This window comes from Rhea americana, unplaced genomic scaffold (assembly GCF_003343005.1).
Source record: "Rhea americana isolate MKP2758 unplaced genomic scaffold, rheAme1 scaffold_7, whole genome shotgun sequence".
In the NCBI taxonomy this organism is placed as follows: domain Eukaryota; kingdom Metazoa; phylum Chordata; class Aves; order Rheiformes; family Rheidae; genus Rhea; species Rhea americana.
In genome coordinates, this window is record NW_028186867.1 from 10,713,689 (window position 1) to 10,739,158 (window position 25,470).

The window sequence follows — 25,470 nt, forward strand, 5'->3', positions numbered from 1 at the left end:
AACACAGCTGATATTTATATTCTGACTGAGCTGATCAGAGACGGAGTTGCTGGGAAAGCAATCCAGTCTATACACTTCCATTTAGCTTTGTAGAGGGTTCTGCACTTGGTGCTAAGATGTTTTGAAGAGCGCTGTCCAAAAACCCTTGGACTCTCAGGTGTTGACTGGCTCCAGGTGTCAAATTTGGCTCTGATTCTGGAAGACTAAGATTCACAGCAATGGAACTGACAGGGCTGGCAGATTCATCATGCTGGAGAAACAAAATTATCCTGATCCTGCCTACTACTTGAGTTTTCGAAGAATTATGGGCATCTAGAGAACCAGTGGAGAAGCAGAGGATTTTCTGACATAAAGCATCTAGTATTTTGTTAGTGAAATGCATAGCCAAAAGAAGTTGGTGCTGTGGCTCTTCTTGGTCATGAAAACTCTGTCATCCATAAAAAGCCCTGAAAAACTGAGTTGATGGGATAGGGCATTTTACAGACTGTGTCAGTGGGTGGTAGCCAGAGACATGCACTGTCCTGAAAGACAGTATCTTCTTGACAAAATGGAGAAAAAACTGTTCCCCAGGAAAACTGATTTGTGGCTGTAATGGCACAGACGTAAGGTTGCTTGCAGCACCGGAACAGCGGGACCCCAGACTGGGAGGCTTTGTGTCTTGTGCACACCAAGGAGTTTCGGCGGGAGGTTGTCACTCAGCACCCTGAGACGAGCATGGCGTGAGGTACAGTGGGAGTGGAGAGTGGAGGCCAGCGGGGAATCCTGTTGTGCATCTCCCTGCAGACTGGCGAGGTGAGCATTTCCGAAGCAGTGACAGCCAACAGATCTATAGTCTCTTTAGAAACCAATACTGAATTTTCCATAAACCAGCTGCAGGTGCTTGCTATGATGTGGCATGTGAGTTTGAGGCTTCTTTTCTTTTTTTGTCCTGGGATTATCTTCCATTTTGTTCTGGAGCCGTCTGGTGAGAAGTAGCACRGCGCGTTTTTGGTGCTTGCAGGTGTGCTCTCGCTGCCCTGTGGCAAAGTCTTCATTAATTCTGTGACTCTAGTGCTGGTTAGCAGAGATTTCTCTCTGCTCTTTGTCAGGAGAAATGATGGATGATTAACTGAGCCAACTCAGCTACCTGTGGCTGAATTTTCCCATGGATTAAACAATCATCCAGTTAAGCATAATATTGGCTTCTTTGGCCACGAGGCGATGCAGTCACCTCTGCAAGGGTTTTTGTACAGACTGGAGGTGCTAATGAGAGGTCAGCTGGTAAATCTTTGTGTTAGTTGTGCCATTTGCCTAGCAGGGAAATTGAGATGTGAAAGAGATCACCCTGAAGGCTGTGAATTAAAAGGTTGGGATCCCAAACAAAATATGCCTTTCTAGACAAATGTGCTGAGATCCTGAAAGAGAGACTGGATCCCAAACTTATTTCTTCTCTAAAATGGAAGGAAGATCCCTTCCTCTGAGCTTGATAGCAACACTAAAGCTGTTAAATGATCCAGTAGGCCCAGATATGAGGCCTAAGGCGTGCTTAGAAGAAATGGAAAGTGGCTTGGGGCAAGCCTATCCCTCCCCTCGCAAGTGACAGGGGAGCAGGCAGGATGCAAACAGAGCCACACCGTTGCTCAGGACCAACGCCGTGTGCTCCAGGTGTGAAACACGGTGTCACCAGGTGTTCAAGGGTGAACACACAACTGTCAGTTTGAAAACGTTGTCAAAATTACTTGGAGACATTTTTCGTGAACGTACATTGATTGATTGTGAAATTAAACATTTTGGCCCTTGCAATTTCTCTTCTTTCATTTACAATTTCATCTATTAAAATTTCACAGCCCTAATTAGTTCATATTATAAATTAATTACTTGCACATTTTTTTTTCTTAGGAAAAAAGGAGGCTTTGGAGCATAACAAAGTCTTACATCTATTTTTAACTCTTCTATGGCTTAGAAAATACAGAATGAGCTGCTTTCAAGTCTCTTGCACCCCCCCCCAAAAAAAAAAAGAAAAAAAGCACATGCCTTTGGAAATAAGGGCCCCGACATCACATTCCCAATTATATCTTCCCAGGGAGAGGTTAGGTGAAATCCCATTGATTTGCGGCATCGTTGTCATGTGGGTGGGTGCCGAGGAACAGCACTTTGCAAGGCTTTTAGCACGCCAGCTTTTATCCGAAACCTCTTAATTAAAACCTAGTGTTACAACAGTAGCGTTTGCCCCTCCAAACGAACAGCAGCTCGAGCAGGCGGCGCTGCGTGGGGCCTGGCTAGCGGATGCGATCAGAGCTCGCTCGCGACCCTGGCTCGGGAGGGAGGAGGACGGCCGCGGGCTTGTCTTGCCACCCGCGCTGTCCTGAAATAAATAAATTTGCCTTCGCCAGAGGTGAAGGAAGTCACRAGGCGAAGTCAGCTTGGCCTCGGGTCTTGCAGACCCCGACCGAAGCCAAGGTAAAGCTGCGCCCAGCCTGGAAAATGCGAATACAGCAGACAGGACCATGCTGAAGCAGGCGCCGCGAGGTATCTCAAAGAGAGGAAAGCAGTGAGTTTTAAAGGGAATTTTTAGATGTAAGCACCAGGCAGCCCCTGCTTTCGCTGCTGTTGTTTTAAGCCAGCTRTCGTAAGCCGTATCTTAAATACACCACCATTCAGATTCTCTGATTTTTGAATCCCAAGTGAGCGGAAACACACAGCTTCCCGCACAAAAACAAATTGTGATGAATGGAGAAACTAAAGATTAGCACTAAGGCGTATGTTTTCGGTTTCAGCCCCAAATTCAGTTAATAAAATCCTGTTATATTTCTCCAAAACCTAATGGATGAAACCTCAATCAATAGGTATCTAWGAAAGCAGGATAAGATCAATAACAGAGCTAATTTAGCCGAATTAAGGAGCAACATGAAGATTTTTAACGAGGAAGCAGACACCTTTGCAATAACTGTACTATGATATGTTGCCTAGCAACAAGATATAAAAATGATGTATAACGCCAGTAACTTCTTTCACATATGAAAACAGCACCCTACCAAGACAGCTTCATAATGTACTCTTACAAACCAAAAATCCATAGAGACCATTAAAGCCTCCATCTTCTGTAATGTACTCTGTTAAACAATCATGTGTTTTTGTTAATGCAGTAAAACACTGAATTTAGTTAATGATTACCCAATGATACATCAGCAATAGCAAACAGGAATGTTGCTATTTTTAAGCCTGCAGAATCCATCCCAAGATATCACACTTCTGTGGAGAATAAATGCAATGAGCCAGACCCGCGGAGTACCCAGGAYGAACGAGGAGAAAAATGCAAGATGGGTGTTTAACAGAAACACCTCCTGYCTTTGATAAAAAATAATAGTATTAGAATGCATGCGAATGCATTTGCTCCTTTCCACCGCTTTCTTCCACAGCTTGCAACAGAACGCAAGTTACTCCCCGAATATCTCCTGCTTTTCGGTGGAGAACGAAAGGAGGGTGCTGGGAGCACCAAAAGGCAGCCCATCCCTGAACACCAGCCGCTCGTGGCGGCAACGTCCCCTGGCAGGGCAGGCTTAGTGGCGGCCAGAGCCCCTCACTGCCTGGAAGGGGCTGGTGGCCGGTACCAGGGGCGAGGAGCTGCGGGAGGAGCAGCTGTCACCTACAGCCAAGGCAGCTTTCATCAGCCCCAGTTACAAAAGATGGTCGACAGCCAAAACGCGAGACCAACAGCCAAGTGGCAGTGCCAGGAAAYGGGGCACCTCGTCTCATGGACAGCCTCCAGCGGTAGGCCTGGAGGGGATGGACAGCCAGCGCCCTGGGGACCCACAGAGGTCCTGGAGATGCCAGCCAGGAGTGGGGCACTGGGGGACAGTGGTGGGACGATGAGCCTCCATAGCTCCTATGCAACAGCAGAATCTGGTGAAGAAAATGCCAGAACAGTCCAGAGTCTAGGAGTTTAGTTTTACAGGCTCAGGTGCTTACATTGGGTTAGCACTGAGAACCTGTGGGTGCTCCCAGGCTGTCTGGGAGACACCGCTGCACGTGTGGAGCAGCCCGGCTTCTGCAGTGCCTCCCATCGGCCCTTGCTGAGGTCCTCATTGCAYCCTGCATTTTTCCTGAGAGCTGCTCTGCCTCTCATTTTTGAACATTACATGCTGAATATTTCCAAATCCTGACACCTGCAGATTACCTGAGGTACGTGCTATATGTCTGGAAACGAAGCAGATGAATGCAGCCCTTAATCCTTCAATGATCTCATGCCTTGAATTTTAATCTCCGCTCTGCCACTGATGGGTTTTTTTACGTTGAGCAAACCATGCTAGCTCTTTGCACCTCAGCCACCCAGCTGCTCAAATATATCTAGCAATGTTCCCTTCTCTGGCTGACCTGTATATTATGGGATTACTGAGAGACTGCATTAATAAGTGTTTCAATACTAGGACACTTTTGGAGAAAAACAATAACCATGCTGTTACACAAAATAAGTGTAAATCATTCTTGCATTGAACTGTTAAAAGTATTAAATATATATAAAGGATCATATAATCCATAAATACAGCAACTCCAATGGGAACTGAAACCCAGATTATTGAGATTTCAGTGTTGGGAGTAGGATAAATTCTAGGATCCCATGTTTTGCGAGCAGCAAACTGCACAGACTAAAYAGCTGAACCGGGGTCCTGAGTACATAGAGCAAAGGTTATATATAGAGAGGGGAGCAGAAGTAGGTATACGGTCCAGTCCAACTGCTATGATAATTTCTGTTGCAAGTCTTTGTAGGCGAAGTGCTCGGAGAAATTTATTTCTTCATGTAGTACTGGGGACTTGCAGAAGTCCCATGTCAGGAGACAAATATGATCAAAGTAAAGCTTGTGCAATTTTATTTAATCTAAGTGAAGGCCAACTTTTGAACTCCAAGAGAGAAATTCACTGTAAAACTATGCATTCTAAGGTATTATTCTGGGCAGTTACTTGGATTAAAGGCAACTGGAAAGATGGAGACATTGGCAAGATATAGAAAAATATATAAATATGTAAATGCATAAAGGGAAGTCAAGTGTGACTCCCTTTCCTAATTGCCTAACATGATTCCCACTAGATGCATAAATTACAGCTCCTATTAACAGCACTATGAATAATAATCAGTTTACTTTCTGGCTTGTATCTAAATATACTTTCTATATGATTTCATCTTTTATTCAGCTGTTTAAAAGCAGAACATCTAATTACAGTTCCTATTAGTCTACATTAATTTTTTTTTTTGCCACAGAGCATGTGTGATGACTGATTTTCTAAAAACAGACAGAATTTCTTAGCATATGGAAAAATCATGTTATTATTAATACATTCCCACATGACTCTACATTTCAATTCCCTTAATTATTTAGTCATTGCTGATTATGTCTTTTCACAATTCATTATCCCATTTCCTGCAACGTGGGCATTTTATTCATTAAGTGTCAAAATGAAGGGTCTGACCTCCAGGAAGATAATCAGGAAATAAGTGGCAGATATAAAAGGTCTGGGTTTCCCTTAAGTGCTCACTTATTTCAGCAACTATGCCATGTTTTTTSTAAGTGATGACAGAAACTAACTGTTGTTTATAATTCCCAAAATGTACAGAACTGCCAATCTGCATGAGCCGTAAGTGCAGCTCTCTCTTTTTCCAAATGTGCCTTACATCAGCTGATCGTTTCTGCTGTGATACGGCAGTAATGGGACGGCGTGACGGCAAAGTAAAATCGCTTATTATGTAACAACACAGAGTCTCATTGCCTTCGAAAACATTTGGTGGACCAGAGCGTGGACTGCAGAGAGATCGGCCAGTGCTCCACTGCTCAAGTTGGTGCAAGTGTCCCCCTGATGAGTTTGTTTTCAAATCTGTCCCTCTCTTCTGGTTTTGCCAATGCTWAGTCAGCAGGCAGTGCGGAGCGGGAGAATGATTGCCCCGGGAGAAGGAAGAGGAGACCAGGCAGAGCWGAGGATGCCGAGCACAGGGACAGAGACCCACGGAGCAGTGGAGTAGGGCACTTTCTCCTAGGCAAGGAGAAAGCAAGACCACTCTGTCAGGCAAGGGTCAGGCTCAGATGAGCAAAAAGCGGGTTTTTTTAACCTTTCCAGTTGCTCCTCTCCTTCTCATCATCATTGGCTCACACACACCCTGGCTCCTATGTGATGCTGGGGCTTGTCTCCAGCTGCTCTGACCACAAGTGTGTTGTGTCCTTTAAGCACCTTACACTGGGCTGCTCTTTCTWTGTGGCCCGTCACAAGGGCAGGTGACCCGACACAAGGAAAGGAGAGCTCCAGAAAAGCTTGTGAGGACAGAAATGACTGCGCCTTCCATAGAAAGCTGGGAGGCGGTTCAGTACCTAGGAGTTGGGCTGATGGAGCAATGCTGGTGTAGCAAGATGTTGGAGAGTAACTGGCTCAGCAGGGAAGTACTTTCTAGACTCTTCTCAATCTAGGATGACTAGCACCGAAGAGACCTTCAGTCAATGCTAAATTTTGGGAGGGAACACTGTTCACTCCTTCCTGTTGAAGTGGGACTTCTGGGAAGCCAGAAAAGCCTGAGCTGGAAGTCCAGGGGGGCACTAAGAAGGGTTACAGCTCGAGCCTGAGGTTTGGTCTGCTGGGCTGGAAACAGATGGATCTAGGATAGCAGGCTGTACATTGTGCTTCGATGTGTCACCAAGTGAAAAATAAGTCCAAGCTGCATCCAGAGACACAAGCGCTCACCTCCGAACTCCCGAACAAGCCCAGCATCTGCCACAGATGGGCACAGCAGTGTCTTTAGGAACTAAAGACTGATGGAAAAGCACCTTCTTGGGTACAGATCGCTGTGGCTTCCTATGTCTGCTGCCAAGCTGAGCCCTTCAAATGCCACAGAAAGCTGAGGAAGCTCAGCAGACAGCCATTTCCCCTTTGGACTTTAGAAGTTGACAGTGAAACTTGTGAGGAGCAGGGATGCTGCATCAGTGTATGTCTCTTCCCCCCTCCCAACATAGATTTTTGCCAAATTCTGTTGCAGCAAAAATATTATCATAACACACCAAGTAACTATTATACAGCATACTCTCACACAGCGAAACAAGTAAAATGAGAATTTGAAAATGCTTTAATCAAGCTGAATAGCCCTAATGAAGCACGAAAATTTTGCAAAGTTGGGGCCGAATGTTTGTAGTATTTGTAATATATGTATAATGTGTATATATCTATCTCCCCGTATGTGTGTGTGCATATACATAAAATGTATATATCATGTTTTATTTATGGGGGTTCTATCAGCAAAAATTAACTCAAAAGGCTTTAATAGAAATTACATTAATATACAGTAATTTCCTAAATAGCCTCATAGCTAGACAAATACTTCGCCTAATGCCATTTCATTTTCTGCCAGCTGCATGTGATTTGCTTTTGATCTGGCACACACTTCGTTATACATTATTAAACAGCCAATCAGCTTGCCCCCGGAGTTAGCACGGTGCCCCCTGCTTATTTTTTAACAAATTTCCTCTTTTCTTTTGTACCAAACTGATTAATCATTTCAGCTAACGGCACACTGTTTATGATCTGAGTCAGTGACTTCAGACCATCTTAATCTCCTGTTAGGCAGGTTTTAATACGCTGGGAATTTACTTACAAGCTTTTATTTATAGCGCAGTACGCTCTCAATTTCATACAGCAACACAAACAAAACCTCCAAATAGCACTTGATTTCTGCTTTTAATGTTTTTGATGAACTTTTATGGGCGAGAAAAGCACAACCAAACCGTGAAACAGAAACTAAAAAGGCAGCGTGATAAATGCTTATTTTCCAGAACTGTCTAGGTTTTTATCCAGTTGTCTAGCGAGAACCTGTTGCCTTCCAATTTCTCTCTGCAGTCAGATCATTTCTGGTATGGGTTATTTTGTACCCTCTGGTTGTCTGCAACAGTGCTTATAGATGACTAGCTTATTAAAGCACACTCCTCTGGGGCTTCTAAAGTCCTTATTTGCAGCATCCTTATTTGCAGCATGGCTGGCAGAGAAGCAGCTTTGATTTTTCTCTTAATATTACAAATATTTCCAGCTAACTTTAAGATCTATGCTGAAATGGCTGACCTCTTTTCTGTGTTATAATAGTAGTTCAAAAGACTCTTTTATTAAGCCAAGTGCCTGACCATTATTGTTTTTTATTGTGCTGTAGTTTTGTATAATACTAAGGGAAACGATTTGAGGGAACAGATAAAGCATCAAATGGATTTAGTTATCAAAAACTTTATGATATCTTAGCYTGCTACAGAAATAGTCTGAATGGATATTTTTGGAAGGTTTTTTCCTTTTCTAAGCAAAACTCATACACCCAATATAATGCTTTTTATTACACAGGTAGTGTCAAGGGCTATATGCCTGAGACACAGCTGGTTAAAAAAAATGCAAAAAGAGGCAGAAAGAGGGTGACTACAGAGCCCAGTTTGGATGAAACAGAAATGAGGTTATGTGGTCAGGGTCTGCCCAGCTTCTTTCCCAGGGATGGAGCAGGTGTGGGGAGAGCACCTGTTTTAGGGCCATGCTATGGAATTCTGCTTTTCCAATATCTCTAGAATTTCTCTTTTATTTCTCATTTGCATTATAGCAAACTGCTAAACCCCAGACTTCTCTCCGGCAGGAGAAATAACTCAGGCAACATTCCAGCTATGGCACAGGGAACAGCAGTAAAGGCAGAACTTGACATTTCAGGAGATCTGTGGTCAGTTCATCCAGAGAGACAACTCTGAGCTGCTCTGGGAAGTGGGAAGACTGTCCCAACAACGCTCCTTTTGGTCCTCTGGGATATAGAAGAGATAGGAAGGTGCCAGGMTCTACCTGCCCTCTCCTGCTGGTCACTTCCCCAGTGTTGTGCTTTCTTTTGTCTTTCTTATATTTATTTTGATATGATAATTCTTCATCCTCACTGATCTTCATCCTCATTTAGTCTTTCTTCACTGCTCTATAGCAATATATGAGTTTAGCTCCTCCACCCTCCTTCCTTTTCCTAAAGCCATGCAGAGCTTTCTGTCTCTGCTCCTGAGCTTGTCTATCTCACTGCTGTAGTCTGGACATCAATGACTCACTTTCCTATGACATGCTGAGACACGTTTTCCTATGTTCCTGAGCTGTTCCCAAATGCATATGACCAAGGTGAACTATATGCTTATATTCTCCAATTATCTTCTCATATGCACTGCTAAATTAAAATGGCTGGGGGCCCAAACATAATCTCATGATGCTGTTACTTGTACCTGATTTTCACGTTTATGAGTTTCCTATGTACCCTCACCGCTGCAGAAAATATCTTTTCATCCCACCTTATCTTTAGTCATAAAAAAGTTCATTCACCCATTTCAGGAAATCAATTGGGATCCCTCTGTAGTCAACGAAGAGAGGCACCTTCGGAGGACAATTCATCCCATCCTCTCTCCCGTGACTACATAGGAAGATGAAATTCATAACTTGGATTAGATACCTATCTTCAAATAAATAAATCAAGGTGTGATGAATTCCATCTCTACTCATCACTTAATATTCATACAGTAGAAAACATTATTTTAAATGCTCTCATTTATTTCACATTTCAATAAATGTGTGTAGTTTAACACGTTACATTTAGAACAAGGAACTTTTCAGTGACTTCACTTTACAAATTTAATAGGAATCTATCAACTTGTGTGGAGCTAGCRAGATGAGTAATAAATGTTACAAGAACAGCTTTAGGCATTGCATATTAATAGCTGTGGTAGGATTGACTTGCAGTGCCTTGGTTCTATGATCAGCAACAAGATAATTAGTAAAATTATCCTGCAAATTCATTATCTTGATTCCTTCCACTTGTGCATTTTATTCATTACATATCAAAACGAGGAGCTCTGCCTCCAGACAGATAATCAGAATGTAAGTGGCAGACACAAAGGGTTTGAACTTTCTTTAAATATGCTTTGGTAGATATGACCTTAAATAGTCTCTGTGTTACCGAGGAATTTACAATCGTTATGCCAAACAGAAGAAACATTGTCATTTTGCAGAGAAATGCTGTTGTGCATTTTATAGGCTGCCTCACACCTTACTTCTTTTTCAGGATAAATAACTTTTAAACATTTGATGATAATTCTGGAACATAATGATTTCTTTCTGGCTTAGTCTAAACTCACCTGCAGAGCTGTGCACCACTCTCCAGGCTTCTTATCCTCCCCCTGCCCAGATCTGAGACCCAGCTGAACTGACTCCCTCCAATCAGACATCCAAGGCTTTTCTGGGAGGAAACTGGGGTATAGGACATGGACTGATGCATGCAGGGCTGTTGCCTCACTGTACAGTTAGGACATAAACATAGGATATTAGAAGTACTCCTTGGTCTGTTTAGATGGAGTCAGATGGACTAATAGTGTTCAGTTTAGTAAAATATCTCATTCTGCGGATTGTTAGACAATGCTTCACATTTATTACCTCTGGGAGGTTTATCTATGCCTTCTGCTTAGAACTAACGCAAAGCATTCAGCAGGCAACAGAGGCTTAATCAGCCTATGCATAGTTTATGAGCTGGACTTGGCATTGAGTTCCTCTGACTTCAAACTCTGGGTTAGGTGCCCAGTCTCCCTAGGCTCTCACAAAAATCAGTGCACAACAGCAGGCTTTACCATGAAGGCAATTCTAGGTAGGAGCCTGACTTGTTGCACACTAGAAAATAAGTGCTGAACTTAGCTTGAGTGACCCTGCAGCCATCTGGAAACTGCAATAGAGTAGCAGAGAGACAAGTAGATGCGAACTGGAGAAGAACAGCTAGGACAGATGGGTTTACAATCAACTAATTTTCCCTTTTACCTCTACTGACTTCATCATTTAATTTCCCTTACCTTTGCCCTGCAGAGTGTTCCATTTTCATATACTTAAAAAAATCTAAGTTGTGGGGGTCTTAAAGTGTTTTTATTTTGAGATATGGGTTTCATAAAAATACATTTACCAACGATGCAATGAGATATGACCTAAAGAATTTAGTAAGAGCAGCATCTTTATTTGAAAAGTTGAGGATGAGCCCATTATAATGGAACACATAATTATGGTTCCCTCGTGATCAGGTACCTCCTACTGGCCCCAAATCCTCTGTGGTTCCTAGGATGCAATCCACAATTACCAATCGTACAGCTCGTGGCCGAAATACAGCCCCTTCTGGCAGTGAAGCAGACCCAATGACATGCATCATAGACCAGCCCATTCCTGTACCTGTAGAGTTTGCTGGTACTTGCATATACTACATAGATGGCATGGCTTTTTCAGTGCCRTCTGACCTTTGAATTACTTTTTGGCATGAGAAGCATGTAAGAAGGGACATATTGTCAAGCCAGAGTCATATCCTCAAAGCTACTGCAGCCAGGGGTAAATTGAGAGTACCCAAAGTGGAGGCAGTCCTGGGCAGGCTTGCTCCTCCTTGGCATCACAGGTCCAAGAGATGGCACATAAAGTGGCACTGAAGCCAAAAACTCTGCTGAGAGCTCCCTCCACCTGTCAGTCAAATCTGCATGCCTTTTCCTGGCAAAGAGTGACAAAGAGAGTGGGAGAAAAACACAAACTCCTGTTTGTTTCATTTTAAATCAGAACTTATTGAAATGGCAAAAAAAGAAACAAGGAAAAAAATCTTTGAAAGCTTAAAGGACAAGATACAGAAAAGTACATATACCACAGAAACAATATGGATATGGAACATCCTTTACAGAAGTGAATGTTTGATGATTTGGGGAATCTGCCTATGTATAATTTATGAATTCCTTATGGCTGTTTTTTACTGTGTAATGCATTATGCTCCTTGTGCTAAGAAGACAGGGAAAAGAAGCTAATATCTGTCCATGAAAAGGTCAACAGTTAAAGGCTATCAGTACCTGAATAGATCTTACTCAAGGAGAACAAAAGAGCAAAGGCCATTTTTTTCGCTGCCTCTCCATAGGGGTCTAGATTTGGACAGTGGAAAATCCCAGAGAAGAGAGCAAAGATCTAGGTCTAAAAAAAAAAAAAAAAAAANAAAAAAAAAAAAAAAAAATCACTCCAAGGGACTAGTGACAAAGGTAGCCTGTTGTTTCGGGGAAAGGCCTGGGGGCACGCTTTCTTAGTGGGAAGAGAGCAAGAGGGATGAGAGCAAGTGCTGCCCAGGATGGAAGGGAGTGAGGAAGCCGAGGGAGCCGGAGACCTCCTGGAAACACTCTGGGCAGAAGCAAGGAAGCTGAGGAGCACCAGGAAGGGATGGAGGGAAATTCAGGCAAGGCGATGCAGGCCCATCTCCCATTGCTTTATCTAGAGATATACACTGCTTGTCTGGATAAAGTTAAAAAAAAGAAAACCCTACTCTTGGTTTGGAACAACCTTGAAAACGTGAGGTATATGCCAAAACTGCTCCAGCTAAGGGAGGCTCGTGCACACACCAGCCGTGTGCTGTGGGGCCAAACACAGCAGGCTGGAAACTGCTCATCTGCTTGGGAAAAGGTCTAGGACACCTGCAAGACCAAAATCGAGCCCATGCCCATTTTCCCAGGAAAAAATGTCTTTAAGCCTCCTCCTGCTTATGTCATGCAGCTGCTGCAGCTTTCAGCTTCCACCTCTGATGAACAAGAGCAGGAACGACCTGCAGCGGCAGCAACTATATTTAGCAGTCTGTTCTGCTATTGATGCATATATACCTGTTCTTATTGACTATAATGAGAATTATTCTGACAAACCACAAGGAGAATAGGCTTTTTAGGATTCAGATCTTACTAATGAAATGTCTAACGAAAATTACCCTTCTTTTGTCCATGCTGAATTATTCCAGCTTTTCATTAATACTCATTAAGTTTCTAAGGGTTGGCATTTTTAGCAAAAAACTAGTTTTYGCTGACAGAAAAAAGCCACCCATATAAATGAAGAAACTGTTTACTCAATTTAATAGGCATAATTTTCTCTTTTGGTGCTCAATTCAACATCAGGATCTGAAGTCAACAAAGGTTAGAGCAGGGTCTACAATTTTTTTAATTGGKCTCTTCTCATTTACACTGGAATATGTTGAAATCTCAGGGTTGTAATGAACTATTACATATGCGTATGTGCAATGCTAGGAAAATTAGTAATGTCTTGAATTTGCTYGGTATTTGTTCAGCATTCATGAGTAAATAACAAATAACTTGATAATATTCATAAAAAAAAAGTGCGTGGAAAACCCACACAGCTGGAAAGAAACTTTTTTACTGCATGAAGCCCACTTTCTCTCCCACCAAGTTATTGTCATTACTCTGAATAACTTTTTTTCCCCCAAGGGTAAAGTGACAGGCTTGCAATTTTTCTATAAAATTGCATGTTTTTTAGCTGAAGTTTGTACGTAAGCCTTTTTCTGTCTCGGCAACTTTAGGTGTAGTCGACATTCTTGCAAAGAACATATTTGTTTTTAATTAAATTAATGCTTCTGACAGAGCKCAGAAGCTTTCAGAAACTGTCAGAAAGGAAATGGTTTATCACTGTCAGCGTTATAAGCTGTACAATGGTAATGTCTGGAGAACCCCTTGTTTAAGGCACCATCAATAATATGTACATGAAACAGGACGGCCTTTTCCAAGCACCTCTCTTTTGAAGCACACCTAATAGCATTTTACTGCATAATACACTAAATCCAAAATAACTCTGAGAGTGACACAATGCATCATACACAGCAAATGCCATTTAACATTAATCATAAAGGACAGATATGATTAGTCAAAACTTGTCCAATATTCAATCAGAGTCTTTTAAACTCTTCTGTTTAGTGGTACTTTGAGTCCTTCAGACAAATGACTATGTAAGGTCTTGGCTTCCCTTCAAAAACAGTTTTTAGTTTTCACATTTTCAAAGAAAAAAAGCATGTAATATGTCCCAAGTGCAACCTAATGGTTGAGAACTGCAATGGAAAGAGATGTCAAAATATATAGAGTAAAAAAAAAAAAAACACTAATGATTTTCAATCACAATTTTTGCAGTGATTGCTAGCACTAGTGATTTTTGCTAGCACTGTATCCTCCAGAGTCTTTGAATTTTATATAAGGCAGAACATAGCCCAGTGCACTGCATAGAAGAGTGAGACCCTAATCTGCCTTAATAAACTGATAGGACCAGGGCACATGCCTGAACATTGGCCCACAGTTGCCCACATCATTAAACAATCAGCACCAGCATGGTTTTGACCCGGGCCAAGTCTCCCGGACAATATCCACGCTTGGCCAGGGGCCGCTCCCAACAGGCAGCTTGGTTGGAGCCGCTCTGCTTTGGGCTGTAAAGGAGTTTATCTGTATGGACGTAAGCCATGCTCTGTTGCGTGGCCTCAGGGCAGGAGAACGGTTATTTGTCCATTTTATTTATAAGTAGAGCCATTGCAATGGAATGTTCTTGAAAGCAATTTATTTTCCTTTTAACAGACTCCTCTTTTCTCCTGCAATTTCCTTAAAGTGCTTCTGCCAAGAGAAGCTAACTTTTAACTCATATGTTTCTCCTAACTGTGATTAAATAAAATTAACAAAAGCATATTTGCCTCAGCTCGCAAATGAGGAAAACTGCCTCTCTCAAGGATAAACAGAAAGACCAAAATGTGACAGAGCGGTGGGAGAGTCCCTGCTGATGATCTCCAGTTGCTGAAAGTCAGGCACCACACAGAAATCTCCTCCGTATGAGTTTGTCTCCACTGAAAATATTAATGTAGGAGAAAGGAAAAGGTCCGTGGCCAAAGTACATGTGCTTTCAGCAGTCAGCTGAGTGTGACATCAACTGCTGAAACCCACAAGTTAACCTAACACAGGTTTTCAGAGATATGTTTTAATCTGGAGATATCAGTAGGTACGTCACCCYGCGGGGCTGCAGACTGCAGAGCAAACCAGGGCTGTGTCCTTACGCTTGGGGCCTGGGGGCAATGACTGCAAAGCTCTGCCACCGCAACTGCTTCATACAACCACGAACACGTGTGCACTATAGGAAACCCTCGCTCTTTTTCCCTCAGTCTAYACTCATACCTGGAAACATGGCAAAAGAAACGGGAATATTAGCCTGGGTGGAAAACACACCATATAGAAGTACCTAGTTATACTGTTCTGGTGATCCAGCTTCCTTAATGCCCAGTTTAATCTAGGGAGAAGCCAAACTACTTTTCAAATATTTTGCAAATTTACAGGAGGAAATACACATTGCAGAAGAAAGCCTCTGACAACCGTTACCAAAGGAAGCTGTCATCTCAAATCACACCTCTGCTGTAGTGTCCCCTCATATCACACCTCTGCTGTAGTGTCCCCTCATTTTGGGTGAATCTAATCACATGGGTAGAAAGTAAACTGTTTTCTGAAGCTGACAGGTGAAGGCACCAAACCTCATGCTCAGAGCAGTCTGAGTATCTGCTGTTTCCCAAATTTTATTATTCTCTCATTAGGATCGATAGGGCAAGTCTTTTCTCGTGTTAATGTGCATAATTCTGTTGGCCTCAAAGGTGTTGTGGCAGGGATATACAAAATGAGGATCTATCTGGCCCTTTGCCATTAATAACAAGGAATCATTTCTCTGTATTGGAACAAGATGGTGATTGTGCCTCTTTTCCAGCTTTGTGAAAGGCTCTAAACAGAGGGAAAAATTAGTAAGTATTTTACTATATTATTTTTGTATAGCAGAGAGGCTGGATAATTCATTCTGGATTCTCTCTTGCCTTGTCAAAATAACAGGGTGTACACACTCACTACAAAACAGCAATTTTGAAAATTAATTCTACCACATTAGCACGATAGTGTTTCACCAGCTCTTTTATATTTGCCTGCCATCTCCTTCCACAAATTGGCTACTTCTGTTCTAAAAGAATATGGGTTTCTTTCCCTATACTACCATATTCAAGTTAAAATAGATATATTTTGCAGTATTTTCAAATGTTAATGTCCCAGTACATAAATGGCTAATGCTACAATAAGTGCCTTCTTATTCTGGCATGATATCCTTAAGACTGAAATGGAGTTTGCCTTAGAGTGGTATTTATTACAAGCTTAATTCCCATCATAAGGTTTCTAGATCGAGCTCAAATTTCTGCTGAACCATTTATGGGTTTTTCCTTTTCTAAGTGATGTTTTTCAGTAACACAGAGATTTATTAAGCTCCAGGATTAAAATACACTGCATACAACAAATTATGCATAATACTCTGTGCCACAAATCTCAAAGTGCTTTGCGACACTAGTTTCAACAGTAACAACAACAACTACAGCACAAATCCGAGTGTGAAAATTTAGGGGATCTGCTGATGTACAGCTAATTAACAGTTGGATGATTTTTTTCCCTCTTAGTATAGTATTTTAGAGCCATTTTCTATGGCGTTCTGTACCTCAGACTCTCTACACTAGCGGTCAGGAAAGAAATGCTTACATGTCTGGGTTTGAGGAGTGGACTGTGAAGATTTATTGACAGTTAAAAACATCTACGTTGGCAATAAAAAGGACGTGCTGCATACGGTGCCTAAACCAAGAACAGTTTCTGTGCAGATGTGCTGATGAGAAGTTACCGATCAACTGGAAGGAGATGCTGATGATCTGACAAAGCCACTCTGGGCCCACTTCCAAAAGGGATTTTTTTTTTTTTTTTTTTTTTTTTTTAAAAAGCAAGGAGTCTCTCCTCAGCCTTTTGTATGGAGAAAGGAAAAAAGAAGTACTATAGGGACTATAGAGGGAACTTAGGTGTTTTTGTATAGAGGACTAAGCACCTAAAATATAGACAAAATAAGCTACCTAAGTTAGCTTCAATTTTCCCTCTTTCCCCTGTCCCCCCTTTTCCCTGGATTACCAGAGAGCAAATAAAACTCAGCATGTTGGGACCAGATGTCCCAGTGCGTTTCTCATATCATGGCTGGGGATATGAGAATGAGGCCATCTATTCCTTGCAATCCTCTGTGCTTGTGTATGTTCCTGGGAGAAAAAAGGGACAGCATCAGGGGTCTGGTAAAAATGAACAGCTACCACAGCTATCAGTGTGATAGAGACACCTAGTTAACAGTAGACATAGTAGAAAGCTAGGGAAATAATTAGCTTTAATGCCATAATTAGTTAAATGTTTTTGTTAWTTTTTCAGGAATTTGCCATACTTAAAGTTACAGAAGAGCATCTGTGAAGCCAGTAAGCCACATTTTGGCCACAGTGCAGCAGGCAGTGCTACTGAAAGGTCAAATCTCAGCAAGCCACCTTTTACACTAGTTTCAACACAGACGGCAATCCAAGGCATGTCTGCTCTGCAGCCATTGCAGCTTACATGGAGAAAGCCAAAAYAGCTAGCTCTTGTACCGCTGCTAATTTTGCTATAGCAGCACAAGGTACCATATAGACTGCAAATTCTCACTGAGAAGCTGGATAATTTCCAGGCGGATAGCTTGATGAAGCTCCATGATGTTGTCATCCACACTGCTACTGGTACCCAGGCTGTCTGGATGAAAGCTAACCTAGGCAAACTGCTACAAACAGCAATTGCTATAGAAAAGATATTGTACAAAACAGCTGGATGTCACAGTAGTAAGAAGGGCAATGTACATAGGTGAGTACTGGAGGCTGGATTAGAGGGACGCTTGAACTGTTGCTTAATGTTTTTAAAGTTTTGAGTGAAARAATACACCTTCCAATTCTTGACTATGCTTTTAATTTATTTGAGTATGAAAGACAAAAAGGACAATATTGAAGAAATAYAAAGAACAGCATACATCAGCCAAAACAGTGCTTTAATTGCTCTGAAATTTAGGATACTGAAAGCAAAACAGTGCCGTGAAAGCTCTTCTGAAGGTTATGATGAAAATGAGTGATCTTCCTCTGATACATTTTTAATATGATTCAATATTATATTACTTTGGAATATTTCTGTATTCTATTATACTGGCCGAGAAAGGCAGTGTTAGCATACTGCAGCTCCTTCCAAGTCTCTGTACCTTCTCTCCTCCCTCTCCTTCTGAAGTTGTCCTGTTCCTTCCAAAACTTTCCCAGGGGTTTCCYGCGGGGATCAGTCACAAAAGCCAACCAGCGTTTCCCCATTAACATCTAGGGCAGCAGTCCTGAGGGCGGCCTTTGCACCTTTCTCCCAAAGTTGCCCAACAATTTCTTTCCAGCAGGGAGCTGCAATAATACGCTCTGCTAGCACCGAGGTAGCTATTGATCTGTGAGCCTGTACTAGCTCAATGCAGCAAAGTGGGTCTCRTTTCGTCTGCAGGTTTTTCCCTCGGCTTTGGAAAGCAGGATGAGTGTTTGGAAATACACTGCTGATTACCATGTTTGTGTTCTGTAATTCTTCACATGTCCAACTCCACCAGGAGCTTAACTGAAGCCAGTGGGATCTTACAGTCATTAACATTTACAAGGCAGCAGTTCACAGTTGAACTAACAACCTACCTCTAAGAAACTGATTTTTCTCCCCTCTAAGTATTGACACGTGCTCCACTGACTGTGATGCTTATTCACAGTGACAGTGTGTTTGGTAGGATTTCATGTTTTCACAGGATTTGTCTTGGGCAGACAGTTTCTAATTTACCTCTGTTCTTGTTTTAATTCAATCAGCTGATGGAGTGCAGCTGATCTCATGGCACATATGGCTGTTCAGATTTGAAAAACCCTGAATATTTGATGGGCTGATCCTTAATGCTTTCTGCTAAAGAATTAGTAAGACTGCTAATGAGCCAAGGGATCCCAAGTGGGAAAGGGGAGAAATACAGAATAAGACTTGGTTTTCATTCAGTTTTTCGTGTTGTTTAAAGAGGGAATAACATGCTTTACAAACTCTGACTAGTTTCTTCACAGGATAGAGAGATTTGACTAAGTTACTCGTCAAAGCCATTGGACTTAAAATGTCATGTTTTCAGAAGTGGATGTCCTCCATCCCACATCCCACCCCATCTAGTCACTGCGCTGAGCCGTTCCTTCACAGTAGCCAGTTGCATTTGGTTTTCTTCTGGCCTTTTTTTCTGTGTTCCTCCTGCTCTCTTCTGCCATCAGCCTCTAGTTGTCTCTGCATCCTGCAACTCTTCAGGCCAAACACCCCTAACTGAGTCTCTCTCTCCTGAACTCAGCACTCTCTCTCATGTCAATAGCAAATAAAAAAGGGAACTCACAAGGAACATCTTCAATAATTAAGAGCTCAGATTGTCTATGGGTTTTGTTTCAACCACACCGAATCTAGGAAACCACAACCAAGACTGCAAGAAGAACCAGATCAATCTCAGCCCAATTACCTTAGTAACCAAGTGTCACTCACTCCCAATACACTCCCTTGCTCCTTAATTCCGCAGCAAATATACTCTCTGAGGGCATTAGATGTTTGTYGCAATGGTTAACTTAGTTGAGAGGTAGGACCCTTGGTACTCCCATTTTTCTCAAGATAAACACTTACCCCAAATCCCACTAGTCATAAAAAAAAAGTCACCAATAAAAGCAAATAAAAATCAGCCAAAATTATGTTTTTTATTTAGCAAGTTTGTGTTTTAGGAGAGGAAGTGGATAGATTGGCTTTGGAGTTGTTTCAAGAACTCAAGCAGCAATTTTTCAGGGCACGGTAGAATTAAGGATGTTTCTGTAAACTTAACTCTTATTTTCCACTTCAAAGTTTTCTGTGATGTCCTCCACCTACAATGCAAAAACTTTGAAGGGACTGGTTTTTATAACTATATGATGTCAAGCAATGAGGCTTTTCTCTTGATTTGACATTGCACATGTAACTTGGTCTGATCAGCATTATTTACATCAAAAGGTCTCTCTAAAAGTTTCCCTAACTGCAACGTGCATGTATGCAGCTGGACAGAGAAGTCACTACGGTTTGAAGAAGTTGCTGTAAATTAGTGCATGAGGTTAGATTAGGTTTAATATTCCTGCAGTGATTATAAACTCAGGAAGAGTCCTTACAATAGCTCTGGTCTCTACAGGGCCACTGTCTTGTTAATCAACCTCCTTCAGGACTCTCATAGCAGTTCTTGCTTTCTTCAGAAGCTGCAGTTTCATGCAGCATGGGCTGTCAATTTACAAAGTCTACAGGGCTCTGATATGTTTGGTAAGAATGCATCAAATAAGGTTAGTCCTAAACTGTAGTATCCTGCTTTGCACAAGACAGCCCAAGGGTTACAAATTCTTGCTACAGTTAATGCATACTAAGATATGGTGACTTTAAAACTATGCCTGAACTGATTTTGAAGCCCAGATCCAGATGTTAGTCCTGGCCACATCCTGATTCCAGACTGGGCATGAACCCGTTCTTGCCTTCTCATATCCACCAGATACCAGACATATAGGTATGCAGATGGAGCGGGCTGGTAGCATAAGASGGAAACAACTTAGGATGCACCATGGAGGTGCCTACCCCTTGGAGGAGCTGCAGCTTGAGCTGGGCAGGGATCGCACTGTACCTGGAAAGGGAGTCTCTCTTCTGCTTRGTGTTGTGCTACAAGGGGCTGCCACATTTCTTAAAAAGGATACAGTTTAAACATCTTCTTCATTTTTCTGTTGCTCTGTACAGGGAARAAAGAAGGGGAGAATGGCCCTACCAACCATGAACACATTTCAACAGGCCAGCAAGGAACCATCTTCCAGGGGAACTACATGGATCGCAGCCCTCTCAACTTTTCAGTGCTCTGCCTTYGCATATTTGTGTGGGAACTGCATATATGCTGTTGTAAAAGGAGGTAAACCTTGGTTTTATTATGTGTATAGCACCTCCAACAAAATCTGGAAATGGCATTCTTTCTAAAYAATCTGTTTCTAAAAAGCAGAAAATGAGTGTTAAAACTGAATGGATCTGTTCAGCACAAAGAGAGCCCAAAGTGCATGGAAAAATCTAGATGCTAGTAAGTTGTCAAGAGAGTAGCTGTGACACATTGTTATTGTTGCTATTTTTATTAATTATCAATAACAGCAACCGCTGCTGGCACTGATCTGCATTGCCAGAGGACCTAAGAACTGCTTTTGTACTATACAATAGATCTTTGACTCAGAGAGTTCACTTTTCAAGACGAGAGAGCAGATGGATATATCTGGCCTGACTGGACATTGCAAGGAACCAGTGGGGCAACAATRCTCAGGCATGACAAAGAGTGGGAGCAGTGCATCTTTGGCCCCATCTCTATTTTCCATGGTCCTTGTGGAAAAGGAGGCGTTTAAGGAGGGGATCTAAAGGTAGATATGAAGGTACCTGATAGTGTTCGTTGGCACTCCCCAGGTACGATGGGAAGTATGGAAGAAAATAATTCATGTARAACTTAGCAATAGGGTGATGGAGGTTGGTGTCACTAGATGAACAAAAGCGGGAGCCAATATGTCAGTCCTTACTGCTAGATTTGAGGCCTTAAAAGTGGAGACAAATGGCTCTATTTGATGTGATAAAGAAGGAGATGACAGTGGGGAGATGCAAAGACAAATGTGATGTGGGCAAGATGTTAAGCTAGGAAAATGATCTGTGCAGCAGCATGAATGCAGGTGGTAACATTGCATTTGTTAAAACCACAGAACAGGATACTGCAGCAATCAAGGTATATGGTGAGGCAAATTTAGACCAGAATTATATCTGTGCAAATAAAGTACTTCACTTAGAAATGCTGTATAAGGAACAGTCTGCCTTGGACAGAGAGATGYAAGGAAAGCTCAGAACAGAAAGTTATGCCCAGGTTACAGACCTGGAGGATGGACGGATTGGAGAGGTTATCCATGGTGATTGGGTACTCATGTAAGGACAAGAGCTAGGGAAGAAAATGATATGATCCCTGTATTTTTCATGTTAAGCCTCAGCAGATAGCTAGACACTGATGAGAAGTGTGGCTTTCGAGCTCTAACTACACTTAAACTGCCTCCTATCTCCTGTTCTGTGAGCTTGCTTTTTAGCCTGGTTAGTGTGCATCCCTCAGATGTCCATGTTGAATCCTTCAGCCTTACAAGTCCAAATGTGCTAAAAGTGCTGCCTGGTCTGCTTCCAGGCAGCTTGTAGGCAGCGCCCGATGGGCAGGACAGGCAGGGTGCAGAGAAGGTGTAGTCACGGAAAAGGCAGCGCTTTCAGGGCAAGAGACGCTTGGCTGTCCCTGCCCACTCCGACTTCTGCAAGCCTGGTTTCTCAAACCTGTTCACCTGACTTTTTGAATCTTCAGCCAGTTTCCCAGGTTTGTAGACCCCACTTACCACTTAATGTATTTTAAGGTCTTCTGAACACAAGTTTGCAAAGAGAGAACTCAGAAAGTAGGTGGAAAAGTCTTTCATAACTGGGAACCAAATCTGTACCAGCACACTTTTACTGAAACCAGTAGAGTTACACTAGACATAGTTAAAGTACAAATTCGGTTTGGTATTTTCCTGATGTAGATTCCTGTAAATTGGAAGGCTGATTAGGGCTTTGGGCAAGTTAATCATAACACTTAAGAGCACTGCAAATAAGCCCCAAAATAACATACAAATTCAGTGCTTGCACTTGCATATGAAGAAGCAAATGCTGCAGTTCCCATACTGTAATGGAGTTGGGCAGACCTATTGAGCTAAATGTCCGCCAGGATTTCGAAAGACCAAACTCCAAAATAGTTCCAGATACACCGATATGAAAGGAGGAGGGTGGGAGGYGAGACATGGGGGATCCAGGTGCCCATGGCTGTGTAAGACACAGGGCAGAGTGCTCTGCAGAGCACCTCTGCAGTCCTCAAAGGGAGGAGTTATTCTGCCCAGCTCCTCATCCAGGTACTGTGGTAGATCTTTTCTTTGTAAGCTGCCTCCTTTGGGAGGAGACAGGATTGCAACTAGCACGTTGACCTGTGCCAAGCAAACACGAGGTCTTGGGAAAGCTGCTTGTAGTGAGTAGATTTATTTTGTTTTTGATCCACAGTGAAAGAATTTTTGAATAAATTCATTAGGGTCCTATCCATCCAAGGATGTGCTGCATATTTCACCATGAAACTATATGAAAATATTTCTTGAGGAACATTCTCAAGGGAAAAAAGAGAGAGTGAACAGCTGTGTTCACCATTTTGAAGACGGACCTTACAATCTCTAGTCATGCAGCCAATTTCGCTTCTTCATTAGGGTCCATGTTACATGTCCATCTGCCTCCATGTGGAAGGAACCAGGTCTGTCCTCCATTTCTTGGCTAATTGTACAGTCTGTACTCAGCAAGAAAGACTAACTTCCTTGACTGTTCTTCTTAACCATCCCACATAAAAAAGGGAGGAATGAGCTTCACATCACATCATATGACTAGTATATCGTGAAAATATGAAAGACTTGTAATTTATACTATCTGCTACTAATTTGTAATAAAGCAACGGCGACGAAGGCAAAATGCAGTTGAGTCCTACAAAAGCCTACACTGTAAATGCTAGCTATGGAAAAGCTCTGCCAGTAATGTCATAAGCAATCCATCATAATCACCCTTTGATAAACTCTTTGTCCAGTTCAAAATTAAAAGCTGTATTTAACGTATTCATGGAGAAGGGAGAAATGCCTTCAGAAACAACAGCCTTAATGCACTACTAAGCTCTAAACCAAATATTTATAGGCCTGCAGCTTATAAACAATCTAAAATATTGGTGTAGTAGATGTCCAAGAGATAGAAGCAAATTTGATAATAAGGAGGTTTTACTATTCCAATTACGTTTTTTTTTGCTGTTTTATCCACTGTTACATCAGGTTTATAAGCATTTCAAAAGTCTGAGTTATCAATTTAGAAAGAGAACCCAAAAGAACATGAGTTAAAAATATRTGAAAATGGTGCATTGTTTATAAATTTATCTGCCTCAGATAACAGCCAGTATCAAAGTTGATTCAAGCTGAGATCTATCTGGATATGTATTAATTTGCAGCATGAAAATAAACGTGAAAATTACTAGGATAAAAGAAATAATAATGAAATATGGAAATAACTGCAGATTTTGCACGTTGTCATTATATAATGGACATAATGGACATAATGACATTACATAATGGATTCTAATTAAATCCAGGTGGAAAATGACCTTCCTAGACCTCCCTTCAAAATTAAGATTTTTGACAGTCATGATTAATGGAAACATGCACTTTGCATGGTTTGTAAACCTGAAACATCGTTGTACATTTCAGTTTATAATTTATCCCATTATCTGCTTCTGCATGCATGAAGGTCAGCTGTACTGGTACAAAGTAGCAGTGATATCCAGAAGCTCCAGAAGGTTGTTTTCACAGATTTCCAATTATTATACAAGAGTAAATAATTTTACCTATTTGTTTCTTAGAAAGATGACAGTTGAAAAGAATAATATTTTTAACGGCAGTAATTGCAATGTTCTTGATCTCTTGCCTTTTTAGAGTAAACAAAATGGCACAATAACAGAATTATTTTTAAGAATTCCTACCCGCAATATTTCTTCAATGCAGCTGTTATCTCCTGTTCCACTATCCTGTAAACAAAATGAGAAAAGAGTTTGTTTGTGATTTAAAAAGAAATAACAAATAGCAGGTTTCAGAAATGGTTGTCATRTGAAATTTATTCAAAACTCAATTACAGCTTCAAGATGAGGCCAAGTCTTTCTAGCATCTAAAAAGCGGCAGTGTTTAAAATTCCCAAATTATTCCCCATCTGGGCCACAGGAAAATGTAATAATTGCAATGTTTATGTACAATTGCAACATATTTGTATTAAATTCATAGGCTTTTGCTTATGCTACTTTTGCATATGGCTGATGCTATTTTGAATATACTGACAATGAATGAGCATAAGCAAAACACTTATTGCATGTACACACATCCGATATATACATTTATTTACATTAAATAAATAACATCTGTGAGTATCCTTTGTGCAGGGAAGACTGCAGCAATACTGCCTATGTGTAGTCTGATGAGATATAGGGTAGACGCAGCTGTGATGGTGATGGGAGAGCTGCAGAAACTGTGGCACAGGCTGCAACACAGAGCCTGAGCTAGTGAGCACTGTGTTAATGAGAAAGCTATGATCTCCTAAAATGCTGACCCCTAAACCCATCCATACAGTGTGGGACTGAATGCATGGAGAAATTCAGCTCATTTGAATTATACTGCTTACCGAGAGCAGTTCTGCAGTGGGTAAATCAGAGATCTGGCAGAGCTGTGCTGGGAACAGCTCTACCTACAGGTGCCATCCAGCCAGTGCCTTGTCTAGCTGCTCTGTCGGGTTGTCCCTGAGGATCAAGACTGCATCCAGCAAAGACAAGGCAGCGTGGGACATCAATCTGCCGTGCTATGCAGATCCCTTCCTGCCCAGTGCAAGTGGGGAGAGAGGGCACAGAGGGTGGGAACAGAGGCGCAGGAGATGAAGGAGACCCCTGTCTCCAACAGGTCTCCCCAAGGTACAGGTGGCTGCTGCATCAAGCATGGTTTCTAAGGGGTTACTTCGCCATACTAAATTACCCGAAGATTTCCTAAAGCAAAGGAAGATTTTCTTCCTTTTGCAGAACAGAACTAACTCAGCAGGTGAAGAATGGGGCTGCAGGTTTTGTCACTAGGGTAGAGGGGTATCCAAAGAAAACCAACCTTATTAA

At 41.9% G+C, this 25,470-nt stretch overlaps 1 protein-coding gene across 1 annotated transcript in view; it reads right to left on the reverse strand.

The window, feature by feature from the left end:
- The window catches only part of AFF3 (ALF transcription elongation factor 3), a 277,596-nt gene that overhangs the window by 151,290 nt on the left and 100,836 nt on the right, over positions 1–25,470 (reverse strand). The window contains exon 4 of the mRNA XM_085321605.1: positions 24,307–24,351. Coding sequence (XP_085177731.1) covers positions 24,307–24,351 — 45 coding nt within the window. The remainder of the gene's footprint in view (positions 1–24,306; positions 24,352–25,470) is intronic.